Source organism: Xiphophorus maculatus, chromosome 11, assembly GCF_002775205.1.
Source record: "Xiphophorus maculatus strain JP 163 A chromosome 11, X_maculatus-5.0-male, whole genome shotgun sequence".
Classification (NCBI taxonomy): Eukaryota; Metazoa; Chordata; class Actinopteri; order Cyprinodontiformes; family Poeciliidae; genus Xiphophorus; species Xiphophorus maculatus.
The window spans coordinates 20,733,249-20,747,508 of NC_036453.1; the positions used below are offsets into that span (position 1 = coordinate 20,733,249).

General features: G+C 38.1%; 2 protein-coding genes across 5 annotated transcripts in view; one reads left to right on the forward strand and one right to left on the reverse strand.

Moving 5' to 3' along the window:
• The window catches only part of LOC102231021 (connector enhancer of kinase suppressor of ras 2-like), a 40,334-nt gene extending 37,859 nt beyond the window's left edge, over window positions 1-2,475 (reverse strand). For all 4 annotated transcript variants that reach the window (XM_023342727.1, XM_023342726.1, XM_023342725.1 and 1 more), the window contains exon 1: window positions 1,924-2,475. In XM_023342727.1, the coding sequence (XP_023198495.1) occupies window positions 1,924-1,987 (64 nt within the window). In that variant the 5' untranslated portion in view covers window positions 1,988-2,475. The remainder of the gene's footprint in view (window positions 1-1,923) is intronic.
• Window positions 2,476-5,192: 2,717 nt separating this feature from the next.
• On the forward strand, window positions 5,193-12,975 carry LOC102230758 (protein NLRC3-like). Its single transcript, XM_023342303.1, has 7 exons — window positions 5,193-5,242; window positions 6,169-6,425; window positions 7,549-7,653; window positions 7,806-7,883; window positions 7,981-8,086; window positions 8,175-8,412; window positions 8,816-12,975. Exons 2-7 carry the CDS (start codon window positions 6,265-6,267, stop codon window positions 10,366-10,368), a joined length of 2,241 nt encoding a protein of 746 aa, XP_023198071.1. The 5' UTR covers window positions 5,193-5,242; window positions 6,169-6,264; the 3' UTR covers window positions 10,369-12,975.
• Window positions 12,976-14,260: the final 1,285 nt, after the last annotated feature.

Genomic DNA, 14,260 nt, shown 5'->3' on the forward strand with positions numbered 1-14,260 from the left:
TCAATGTGACACAAAGCCCAAAACAGAATTCATCTTTAAGGGGGGCAAATACTTCAACTGTGATAATTGAAATATAGTTTTTGAATTCCAAATGTCAACGTAATTGTACAATGTTTCACAATTTTGTTTTCAATAGACATTGAACAGCAATGTTTATAATACGATGAGCATCTCACGCAGCTCCATGTAGCAGCAGCAGCGACCAACAGGCTGCGAATTACAATGCTATATTTACAATGTGTACTGAAGCGGTACAGATGTATGGATGTGGATGTGAAGGCCCCTGGTCTGACACGTGAGCACAAAGCAACACATTACTGAGACAATTACTATTTAAAGAACTGGGGAGAAAAAGACAAATCTGGACAGGCAGAGAATTCCCTCCAAGTTTAAATAAATATTTCCACTTACATTCCTATCACATTTGAATTCTGGAATATCTTTGTAATGCAAACAGACAAAAATAAGCATAGCTTATGAGGAATCTGTGAAGAGAGTGGGAATGGGCCGAGGATGTAAAAAAAAACGAAGAAACAACAGCAGCTGTTTGGGGACATTTACAGATCTCTAGATCAAAGCAAACACTAATCTGACACAGCGACCAAAGCTGGGTAGAGAGAGACAAATTAATCACAACAACTTCAACATTTTTGAGTTTCCAGGCTTTTAGTAATGGCACATCAGATTAGTTTAAGCATAAACATTTCTTAGATGGAAAATGGCCTCAGGAGGGATCTACTACTTGTCTGAAATTGATCTCTTTCTATGTATTAACTCCTGCTAAACACTAACAGTAAAAACACAGTAGGGTAAAGAAGAAGAATATTTCACAAAAACAGAATAAAGTAATCACTAATCATTTTTGCTGCATGTGGATTTCTGTTATCACGACACAAGAGGAAGGAATAGAACAATTATTTTTTGTTTGTTTTGGTTGGATGTCACAGGTGATGGAGGAAATGAACACAGAGACTAGAGCATTTTTTTATAACTTACTTTGACTCATCTACTCATCTTCACAAACCACTTCTTTGTTTCTTATGTCCAAGTTTTCCTGAACTCCTTGCTGTGTGCTCACAGAATCCAAGTAAATTTATTCGAAGGAAAGTAAAACATGTGAACAAAAAGGGAAATAGGAATGGATTTTGCAAGAGCACTGATCAGCTGTGCCTTTTGTGATGTCATCAGGAAGTATGAGCATCTGAAGCTTGTTATTGGTATTTTTGTTGTTTTTTGTTTTTTTTGTTTTTTGCTTCCATCATAGCAAAAAAATACGAAAACAAATAGAAAAACTGACTGAAATACGTTGTCATATACAGTATAAACAAACTATATTTAAAGTACGTTAATTTTACTGAAAAGTAATGAGGAAAAGCTTTAAGCTTTATCTCCTGTCGGTCTTGATGTCCCTCTCTGTCAGCTTACTCGGAGAGTCCTTCCAAACATCTGTGGATGAACATTTAGCAGATGATGCTGCAATGATTGCTATGCACACACACTTCCCAAGATAACTTTCCCCGTTTTCATCTGAACGCAGATTCTGACCCCATGAGCCCGTGTCATCTGGGCATAATTACTAAATCTCTGCTGTTTCCCCAGCCTCCCCAAGGAGGAAGCTCTAATTTAACAATGGACACAATGAAAGCGCTTGGAGACGTTTGGATGCGCTCTCTTCTGGAGAACATCCCCATTCACGTCGCTATTGTTCCAAAAAAAAAATAAAAAATAAAAAATCAATGATAATAAATCGGGTTTGCATAAACCCAAACTACGACGTGGAAAGGCGAGGATCAGCAGGTGTTTTGCTTTCTTTCCGACACCTCGGATCAGTTTGTGTCGGAATGTGTTGAATCGCTGCGCAACACTTGACTCACTTGAGCAGTTTTGTGAAAATGTTACATTTATCAGGCAATAAAAACCCACCTTTCATCCAGTCTACCACTTGACTTGGGCTCCACTTGCTCACAGGCTCCATAATCAGTGCCATGGTAGAAGTTTGTCCTCAAGCTTCACAAAAGAAAAACACACCCAACTCAACCAACTCCCTTCTCAAAATTAGAAAAATAAATAAATAAATAAATAAGCACGCAAAATCTATTCAAAATTCCTCTTCCAAGAAAAGACGCCCAATGGCTTTAACTGCCTTTAAACGTCAATGGAGGTAGGTATTGGTCCAAGATGTCTATTTTTTTTTTTTTTTTTTTTTTTTGTGGAGCGGAGACTGAGTAAAGCCCGGCAGGCTTCTGCAGATTCCGGCGCTGCTCAGTCCTTTGAATGAGGTCTTTCAATTATCATTCATGTCAGGCTCAGAGGCGGTGATGCTGCTGGGTCTCTGCTGCCCGGCTCTTCTGCCTAAATACATCCCGGTACCGTCCAGAGCGGCGAACAACACGCAGACTGTTTACTTCATCCTGCCGTCTGGAGAGGTAGCATTGGCTCTAAGCATCCTCCCTCCCCTTCCCCAGACATGGAGTCACAGCCCTCGCTGCCTTCAGCAGGCGAGGTCTTTCTGTATGACGGGTGATTAATGCCGCAGGAGCGACAACCGCGAAGACTCAGCGTGTAGTATTGTTATGTTTGCTGGTCATTTGTCTGTGAATAGGCTCTTTTTTTTCCCATGAAGGAATCTAAGACAGTGCTTTCAAGCTTAATATTTCTTGAGAAATTCTTTTTTTTTAAGTTTGGCTCGGGATATTTGACGTGGAATTCGATTAAACTTTATAAGGCATTAATATCTTTAACTGGATCTCTTAGCATGTTCCTTTTTTAAATCTCTGAGCTTTATTTCAAGCCCCTTTTAACAGTGATAAATTGATAGAGAGGCTAGCCTAGCCACTGCCAAGTCAACTTGATTAAAATCTAAAAATTTGAGAGACGCCTACTTCGTTATGAAAAACGACCCAGGTTGAACAAAATTAGGATTAAATCTAAATCTGCCAACTGTACTGTACAGTAATCCAAAGTGTGTAATCTAACAACTACGAATTACATCTGTGTTCAGTGACTGAAAAAACATGATCATTATTTGATTTAAAATGAACTTATTCATTGCCAGTGGAAAAAACAACAACAAATGAGTAGCAGGTAGGAGGCAATACAATCATGAATGAGTGTTTGTTTACCTTCCTGTTTAATCACCTCCGTCCCTTTTGTGTGTGTTACACTACACAAATGATGACACACACATGCTGCTAAAACAAAGATCGCTGTTTGTGATCTTTGTTCTGACACAAAAGAACAAAGATCTTTTGACATGTGCTTAAAAGAAACTATATGAAATTAGACTTTGAACGTGTTTCCAATAAATAGAAACAGAAAGTGTTGTGTATTCTGATGCTAATTCCTCTACATCTTCTCTAAGCCTGCGGGCACTGATCGCCCTCCATACTGGCCACTGTTTTCTCCTGCTGTCTTTGTCGCTGCTCGCCTCCATCACACAAAGCGCACTGTAGTGGAACAGTGGTCACCAAGGAAAAGAGGATGCTGACATGTGATGATCTTTATATATACTACCACTAAACAGCTTCAGGGTTTAAACCTTTTCGTATTCCTTCATGGCTCAGTATTAAGCCATATTTAAAATACACTGTAATTAAGTAAATAAATGCTACATTTGAGGGGCTTTAAATTACCTTATAACTAAATTTGAATTTATTTTATTTTTAAGTTGTAGTGAAGAGGCCTTTTCTCAAAGGCATTTAAAAAAATAATGATTTTACAAATAATGATGAGTTGGGCTTTAATTGCAAACATTCAGCTTTGTCTTACAGGACTTTACATCCAAAATTGTCAAAAGAGTACTGGAATCAGGACTATATTACTTACATATACATTGAAACCATTTTTCAAGAGATGTAATTGAGTATTAACTTAAAAGCTGCTTTGTGGCCAGGTGCGGGATGGTGCATTCCTGTTTTGCTCATTAGTCAAGCAGGAAATTGGTCCGTTTTTGATTTTATGTGATGAATTTGTGTTTAGAAACAGTCATACAATAAATGTATTCCTAATGCAGATTATAAAGGCTAGAAATTGCATGAAAAGAGCACATCAATGTGAAACTGAGCTTTAAAAAAATCCATGGTTTGATACATGATAATTTAAAAAAAGTTACTGGTGAGCTTATATGAAGAGGAAGGAAGATAATGTAATGTGCATGAATCAAACAGAAACAGAGCTGAAATGGCAGAAATGGTCAGAAACATGTCAAGAAAACTTATAGCATCTAGTAATAAAGGGTCAATAATACTGGCTTTACTAGGAAATAAGACTGTGATAAATTTTATCATCCTTTTTTTCACTGTCACATAATATAATTTTTCAGCCGAGTTCCACAGTATGCTGGAACAATAGTGTTCAATAAAATTAAATAACGGGAAAAAGAGGAATAGATTTTTTTCACACTCATTGGTCTTTAAATGTTTATTCACAATCATCTACATAAAAGCCAGTGCAGCACAATGAAACCCAAGTCTGTTAGCAGTGACCGTCAAAAAGATCAATAATCATAGATACAAAGAGAGGAACAGTGGGAAATGTGAGAATGTGACTTGATACAGCATCTATAAATCATGATTCTTTTTTTATCTCTGTGAATCATACTTTTCAGTCCAAGAAAAACTCTGATGCAGGGGATTGACATTCAGTTCCAGTCTTACATAACAGCAGCATCATGGTATGGACTAAAACTGAATGATTTATCTTCTCATAAGGAAGCTCAAAATGTGCTGTGAATTAAGTCTTACTAAACCATTAAAATGTGTGTTAGCCATGAAAGCCTTTCTTCATGGCGGTGGAGTAAAATATGTTGAAACAACTTATTATCTTTATGCATACAGACAAAAATACACCTTAAATGCAATTGGGAACATCTATAATGTAACATTAAAATTATCTATAAATTTTAGTCTACAAGAATAGCTTTTTTTTATCAGACAGAAAGCATTTTGGAAACTTTACATGTGCCTGAATTAATTTATTATTTTAAACATAGTGGGGTGAGGGGTTTCAAGTGCTAACTGTTTTTAATATTAAAAGAACAATAAGATATTTTAGCTGTTCTTCCAAGGAATGACATAAATAAGCAGGTTTGAGATTAAATGACCTAATAACCAACGTTCAGTAGCTGACGGGAGTGTGCTTTTAATGACTTCGTCCTCTAGGGGGCAGTCGAGTTTATCAATCCTCCATTTCAGTTTGACAGCGAACAAGAAAAGAAACTTCCTGATAGCAAAGATTTCCTGAGGTAAGGTAACTATTCTGTCAAAAGAGCGGTAATTATTTCTTAACAATGACATTTTATATCCGAGCCAACTCATTTACATGGTTACATGGTTTATGAACATATTAGTGAAAGTTTTGACAACACTGGATTTATTAATGTTGTCTTTGGGACACCGAGAAAGTTAGCTAAACGCTCACACCTAATTTAGCTTCAGTGAAAGGAGAACACGTTCTTTATCTCTGGTATGTAGAACAGTGAAGTCAAGCTGCAAACACATGGCGTTTAATTGTAGATAACATTAACTATGTAATATGATAAGCCATGATTTTGCTCTAGATAGACAGAAGCTCTCAATTTATGGGAAAAAAAAGAAGCGGTTTTTAAAACTAGTGTTTTCCAATATGCCGCTTTGTCCACATTTAGAATTGAGTATCCAAAACATATAAACCTCTCAGATAATAAGTTAGATTCATGACGTGGCGTGTGAATTTACACCTTATGTGCTGTTATGTCCCACCGCTGACGGTGTGGAAAAGTTTGGAATTGCATCATTTTTTTCAGATCTGGATGACTATTGAAATGCAAAATAGATTATCGGAAAAATGATTTCCATTACACCCCATAACTAAGGAGATGATGATGATCAGGTGAGTACTCCATACTCAACTGATCATCATTTGTCCATCCAGAAATGCAAGTCACACATAAGTATTTAAAGTTAAAACCAGGTATTAATATATTTTTGCCCTTTAAGGTCTTTTCTACAATTGTTTCACCTTTTTATCTAAATTCACTGTATCTCTAATTACTTAATTTCTTTTGAATGCTCAAGCTTTTTTGTTAAGAAAGCAACATGATAGGCGCTGGAGCAGAATGGCTCTGAAAAAACCTGAATATCTGGTCCTCACAGGTATTTCTTCTTCTTTTTTTTAATTGCTGTTGTGCAGGTTCAGGCAGATTACCCTGTGTTCACGCTGGGCGGAAAAAGCGTTCACTGGTAGTTTTTGCCGAGTCGGTCGCTGAGTACACTTCTGCATGATATAATGGCTGAATCGAGCACCATGTTGTCAGACAACTCTTCCATTGGGGATGCAGTGTCCAGTAGAGAAGATGTTGAATCCATTGAGGATGAGGGTCTTTACTACATTCCTGAGAGGAGACCATCTCTTGACCTTGGACCGTCTCCTATGGACACCAGTCAATGGTACGTTAAGATCTATGACTTTTTAGCCTTTCCAAACGAGCTAAAGATTCATACAATGCAATCACAGAGATGGAAAGAATGTGTGCCGTTGGTGGAGAAGGGCAAAGGTCATCACTGTACATTCTAAGGTTTCTCTTCACCGAAATTAGTCTAACTTAAGATGTAATGAAAGCAGCCTGTACTTGTGGACAAAATAAAGCATGAGAGCTTTTAGGATTATTGTTGTCTGCTTTAAGACAAAGTTTCACAACCTTGCAACTTATAACTTACACTTGAATGCTATTTAATTACAAAAGCATTGTGCATAACTTTAGCAGAATGCACACAAAAATCTGTAAGAAAAATATTTTTTTTTTGTAATTACATTTGTCATTAGGCTATATAAATGTCATTACAGATGTTTAAATGTAACAAAAATATGCCTCCTGGAGGAAAGTAGAGTTAGTGCAAGTTCCCCACAAAAAGAAAAATTCTCACATGGAGCTCAAATTTGTACTCGTCTATCAACTTTAAGGCATTTCAGTTAAAATGCCTGACTTGATGCTAGGTGCAGGAGTTCATTGAGGTCAGACTGAACTGCTGATCTTGTGCGTATTGCTCTGTGAAAACCAAGCAACTAACTCGAGATGCACAGATGAGCTTTTACTGATAAACGCAGATTTCCAGTTTTCTCTGACCTACTAATTAAGATTTTCTTTCTCAGGAATAAAACCAAATTTATAGTACCATATATTATATTTTCTAATCTCTGCTTTTTATGAAGGATCATTCCATTGATTCCAGTTTGAAGAACTATAAATTATAGTTTCTAAAATATATATTCCTGCTGCCATTAGAGGCAATGCCACACTGCTGTAACACCTTCAGATTGTCCTGTGAGGTTTTGATGCTGAAGTAGTACAATTCTTACTTTTGGGTCATCTACCCACATCTCTCAGCTGGCTGGTCAACACTCTGGGCAGCTGAAGTTAGAAACTGCTTGATTTCTGGCTCCAGATTTCTATTCTGTTTTTCCTGGTGATCACCCACCAATGGCTAACCAACGACCAAATTCTTTTTTCAACTATTGGATGACTGATTTGTGCATCACTTCATCTAAAAACTCTAACTCTGCTCCCTTCAGGTATTTTGTGGATCAGGCCTTGACTCCGGCTCAGAGCTATGAAAAATTGACTAGTGAAGAGGAACCAGAAGGCGTGGCAGTCGAGGAGGAGCCCCCCTATACAAGGTAGAAGCAGCATTAAAGACTCACAAAAAGCTTAAGCATGATGATCACTTTAGGTGCTCACATTCATATCGGAGCGTTATGCTGATTGAACAATATTTCCATCTTCATTACCTCACTGTAATGTTAAAGCGTCATTGTCTTCCTGGTTTTAGCGTCCGACTGGAAAGAGTGGATTCATTTTCCAGCTGCTACTCCGTTGACAGCAATGACTGTGAAAAGACGATTCCTAAGTAAGACATGTGACCACAGTGTTAGATTTTAACGCATGCGGGTGTTTGATACGTGGTCCTAAGATGTAATGAAACCTGTGTGTTGGACTTTGACCAGGAAAAAAAACAAAGAGGAAGTCACAGAGCCCTCGAACCAGCTCAAATTAATCCAAGAGCCAGAGGAAATCAAGCATCCATCTTTGACCCTACAATTCACTTTTAAGGTGTGTTTATGTGGCATTCACCTTCACCAGGCCTTCAAAACCAGCTCAAGCTGGAAGTGATCCATTTATTTGCTCTTTTTCCTCTTAGGCTTTGTGTGAGACCCTGAAGAAGCTGCAGGAAGATGATTTCAGGATGTTCAAGTGGAAGCTGTGGACTCATTACCCGCAGCCTTTCAGCGCCTCTCAAAGCATGGACATCGTGGACCTTGTGGACCGACTGCTGGAGAGCTTCACCTGTGAAATGTCTGTGCAGATCACCAGAACCATTCTCGTCAGCGTCAGTAAAAAAAATGTTGCTGAACACCTGCGGATGTTGTACATCAAAAGTGAGAGCGTTCACCATGTTCATTTCCATTTAGAAGTAACGCGAATGATTCATCGCTGTGAAAAAGAATTTGATGCTTTTCAGATTTCTTCTTTTCTTAGATGAAACAAATGGTTAATATCAGATAACCTGAACAAACGCAGTGAACAGTTTTGATGACCACATTTTTTTGGGTCAGTTTTATTAGCCAAAAACAGGTTTCTTGAATAATTTTAACAAAACGAATCTGACAGCATGAAATACGCAAAAAGCAACACATCTGAGAAAATCTAAACAAATCTAAGAACAGAACATATTCCTCTATTAAAAATTGACAAGAAGTCTTGAAGGATACAAATACTTTTTTCGCAGCTCTACAGATCATGTTTTGATCTTAACCTGATTTTTTTTTTTTTCTCTTCCAGATCAAATACGTCATGAATTATGTGAATTGATGATACAGAAGTATAGCGAAGTGTCGATCACTGAAGGACAAACAATGCCACTGGACGACATCTATGTAGACGTCTCTACTTTGTCATGTTTTGACAATGGCCCAAATATTGAACATGAGGTCATGCAAATAGCCAAGCCGTACACCAAGAAGAACCCAGGCAAACGGCAGTCGTTAGCAGATACAGTCTCTCAGGAATGGGTAACCAAGTCTCATGCAAGGCAGGTGTATCTCTATGGACTGGCAGGATCGGGGAAGTCCACGTTTGTCAAAAAGCTTGCCCTTGACTGGGCTCGAGGGCGATCACACCAGAATTTCTCCTTTGTCTATGTCATAACAATCAGAGAGATGAACGAGTATTTAGAAACTAAGGTCTCTCTGATGGATATAGTGAACAAACTGTACCCAATGGCACAGAGGATAAAAACAGAGGGCTTGAGGTATGAAAACAATGAAGCTTTATTTATCTTTGACGGTCTTGACGAGTACCCTGAGGAGTTTAACTTTAATCGAACAGAGATTCACTCTGATGCCACTTGTCCCATGACCATGAGGGTTCTCCTGACTAACCTCCTCAGAGGCCGGTTTCTCAGCCGCTCCCGGTTCATGATAACGTCCCGGCCTCATGCCGATCGCTGCGCCCCGTGGGATGGGCATTATGACGAGATCGAAATGGGCAGTTTCTCCGACGAAAACAAAGACGAGTATTTCAGGAAGAGGTTTAAGGACCCAACTCAGGCAACCCGTGTCATCGAGCACGTCAAGTCGGTGAAAACTCTCCATATCATGTGCTGCCTGCCCTTGTTCTGCACGTTGTTGGCAGACGAGTGCCAACTCATTTTCAGAGAGTCGAGAACGGAAGAAAAACTCCCCACAAACATTACGTACATGTACACAAAGCTCCTGCTGAAGCTTGTTCACATTCGTAGAACAAGAGCTCCGGATTTCAGTCCAGAGGAAGAGCTGAAGTTGCTCATGGATCTTGGGAAATTTGCCTTTACCTTGCTGGAAAAGGGTCAGTTTCATATCAAGAGGACGAAATGTCCTGAGATCTCTCACATAGAGGCAGTGAACAGAAGTGGCATTTGCACGCAGTACATGACAACTCCATTCGTCCTGTGCCATGAGGACGTGGTGTGCTTTCTCCACCCCACCATGCAGGAGTACATGGCTGCTCTCTATGCATACCTCTCCTTTAGGAACCACGACAAGAACATTTTTGATCAACCGATAAAATCCAAATTCAGATTGAGCACCAAGGGACACAAAATAATGGAGCTGTACAAGGTAGCAGTGGAAAAAAGCCTGCAATGCCCAGATGGCAAACTGGACATGTTCTTGCGTTTCCTGTTTGGGATGGGATGCAAAACCAACCAAGAACTTCTCCTGCCGTTTCACAAGCCCCCTGCGAAGATCCTAGACTTGGCTAAAGACTGTGCCTCTCTCATCAAAAAGAACCAAGGATCTCAGCATCCAGATCGGAGTAAGAACTTGCAGTGTTGCCTGAAGGAGTTGGAGATGTGAGCCTTTGACTTGGCTCCAAGTCAAAGTAAATAAAATGGCCAATCACTACGCAAGAAAACAAAGTAGTGCACTTTAGTGTCCGAGAAAAGTTGCATGCATGGGTAAGGCCCACTGGCAATTTATGTTTGAGTGGGAAGCCTATTCATATAGTTTAGGAGCATATGAGGAAAAGCTGCTAATTTATGCGAAACACTATCAGGATATTGTCTAAGTTATCAGATCTTCATGTTTTCTCCCATCTTCAGGGGTTTCAGTAGCTTCATGATTTTTCCGACATGTTAACATGTCATAACCCCAAACCCCAGTGCTTTTTGTTGGGATTTTGTTACACACAACAACCAAACAGGAGTAACAGTTTTGAGGAAAGGAAATTGATTAATCATTGTTGACCTTTTCTTTTAGAAATGATTTAAAACTCCCAGTTTCATTTAGGGTTGGACTTTGAGCCATTACCATTCATTAATATGATTTAAACCAAGTCATCCCATCATAGCACCGTTTTTATGTACAGTATATTAAAAAAATAACGTCACTTTCTAACCAGGGAATTTCTGGAGGTGGGCTGAATGCAAAACACACACTTTCAATATTTTTATTTTTTAAAAATACTTTAGCTTCACAGTTATGTTGTGCTTAGTGTCTGTCACACAAAATCCCAATAAAATGCATTCAGGTTGCAGGTTGCAGTGTGACAAAATGTGATCAAGTTGAAGGTGAAATAAAAAAGTTTTGCAAGGTGCTATGTTTGATTAATCTGCAGAAACCCCCAGTATTACTGAGCAGAAATTTCCAGTCCAAATGAAAGGTCTGGAAAAGGCAGCCCTCTATCACTGTGAGTTTTCTCTTCTAAAGGCTGTGGCAGAGTTGTGCATCCAATGTCTCTTGCTGCCATTTATAGGTTTTCAGACGCTTTAGTTTTTTGCTAGCTCTGCAAGATCACATAGGGAGTAATTATAAAAATGGCAAACAACTTGAGTCACACAGGAATGGATTTTGGACACGAGTCTTAGAATACATCTGAAAGCATGCTGTTAAATTAAAGATCAGAATATGTAAGAGTTTAGTCCTTCAGGCAAAACGGTACTTAAATTTTCAGACACCTTGATCTGGACAGTCTCTAAGTTTTGATTCATTATTTAATTTATTTTTTGTAATAACATAATTATCTGTTAGATTAAAGATTGACCTTGAAGGAGGAGCTCATGACGTGTAATTATTTTGGAAAAGTTTTAAAAACTAAAGTGGAATCTGGTGTTTTAGGGTAATTTTGTCTTTTAGCCTCCTCCCTTCCTCTTTGCATTAAGTAATAAAATGTTCCATTAGGAAACTGATTCAACACTCATTATTACATGTATGTACACATACGGTCTTAAATTGTGTGTATCCTTTGCTGTCTGAAAGTTTGTGTTGTTGTTGTATATATACAGTATATATATGTGTGTGTGTGTGTGTGTGTGTTTGTATGAAAGCAATGCTACTGAAAAGAAATCTTTATCTCAAGTCTTTATTCTTTGTCCCATCGTGTGTTTGATAAAATAAGACTATAAAACTTTCTATTTTAAGTTTATGATAAATATCTAAATTTCATATAATCTGTGGCACATTTAGTGACAAAAATACATATAGCATGTATTTGTTCTAAAATAACAGACAAGACAAAATACCCAGAATCAGAATTTATTGAAGATTGTGTGCACAAAGAAGTTGACTTTGGTTTAAAGCACTCACAGCATACAAACATAAAAGTATAAAGATATACACTTTAGAGGAAATAAAATGAAGAGTAAACACATGTCTTTACAACCATTTCTTACTCTTTTTGGTACATGTGGGAAAAACTCTGGCTTGTTCTGACGGTGCAAATTTGATCCTTTTGTTTCCCAGAGTGCCTGACTACTCTGGCCTAATTATGCGCAAGCATTGCAAAAATGTCCGCTTAAATGCAATAAAGAAATAACTTGTGGGAGACAAAAGCATGTTTTACATTACCCAAGTCTCCATCTCACACATATTTATTTAAGGTTTTATTTAAATTCAAAAAAAGCATAATATCAGCAAACAAAACAGAAGAGTGAAAAGCTTAGTGATTTATTTTTGTAATATTTTGTTTTTACACAGAAGTCAATGTAAAGTGCCTCAGTGCTGCATTTAGATGAGCGCTTGTTTACCTTTCAAAGTCCTCTAGATATTTCTCTCAGCCTCCAGCCAGTGTTTTGCATTGTCCCTTTTTTCTCTTCTCCACACTACTTCTGTAGGTAAAGAAACTCTTCTACCAGAACGACATACAGTTCATGTTAAAAGTGCATATTGTAAAATGAACTTTGCTCAGCAGGTGCCTTGATTGCCTCTATTGTTTCCCACTACAATCAGTGTCTGCCAACTTTATAAACTTCTGTGCCATTCCTACTGCATTTATTACAACACAGCTAAAGTTGGAACTAAAGTCCTCCAATGCGACGTTTTTCAGGAGCAAATTCTTCTGTAGGACCAATCCATCCATTAAAGATGATCTAAAACAAGATTTGTTTGCAATCAGAACCAAGTTGAAAGCAGAAATGCAAATGATTGAAATGTTATGGTGTAACTTCTATTAAAATGTTGAAGTGATCCTTACTCGTTTGATTCGATTATTCTGTCATGGCTGGGTGATTCTTCGGGGAAAGTGCCGTTGACGAGCCAGTAGATGAGAGCCTCGTCCTCGTCGCAGTTCGGTAATGCGTCACAGTGGAGAATCAGATGCTCACCTGGGAGGAAAGATCCACAATCCAGGGTTGAAATGTTGCTTTCAGTAGACGTTACTTGAAAGCAGCGTTAAGAATTTTAAACAGCAAACAACAGATCCTGTTGGACATGAATGTTGGGATACAAATAAAAGGATAACGCATGAGTTACCTGGATCCACCTTTATTTGGCTGTGTAGAGGCCCGATAATCTTTGGAGAGTCAAACTCTGAAACTGAACAGCTGAAATGAGCCAATATAATAACATACATATAAACCTGTCATATTTAATTGCTCCTTACCTGGAAATCCATGAGCCAACACCAGGTACAGACATCCAAAAGCTGTTGCACAGACCACAAAATGATCACAAAAATGGAACCACAAATAAAAATACAATGTATTTTCATCAATATGCACAATTACCTTTGATAGCAGATTGCAGCTTCATATTGATCTGTCCAGTAAGCATCTACCGTCTGCAGTATATGCAACTAGGGATCCCGTTATATAGCTGTACACACTTCCCCTCCACCCACACAGTGTCGGGGGATTTCCTCACAGTTTTGGACATTTATGTTGCTTGAGGTCAACAGTTTTCTATTGTGTGAGACTTACGGTTGACTCTATGTTGTTACGCACGGTGATTCAGTGGAAACCCTGCAAACGTGCGGTTCATACATTATACACAATCATTGTCATGTGACAATTATTATAGGGTACTGATTGATTTGTTGTTTGAGATGTGTAATACAGACCTGATGATCTTTGATTTGAAGAGTTTAGCTCTAAAACAAAATGTTTAGGGCTTTGACCTTTGAAAATGACAGCCAAAATTATTAAATATTTAGCCCAGGACTGTGCAACCTTTACAAACCAAAGAGCTGTTTTTGCCTTCACTGCAATCAGAACCAAGTTGAAAGCAAGTGCAAATGACACCACAACTGTTAAAAGTTGTGGTGTAAAATAAAACTTGAGAGCTGCAAATTTTACATGACTTTTTGAAGAAAAACAACTTAGAATCTTTTGGTTAATATCTACTATAGACAGTTTAAATTTTAAAGATATTAATTTTTTTAAAGCTTTAAAATAAAATACATAAAACCTTTGCAAAAAGAGGATGGATCAATTTTCTCTGAGATGTACAGGATTTCTCCCATTGCATTATAAGA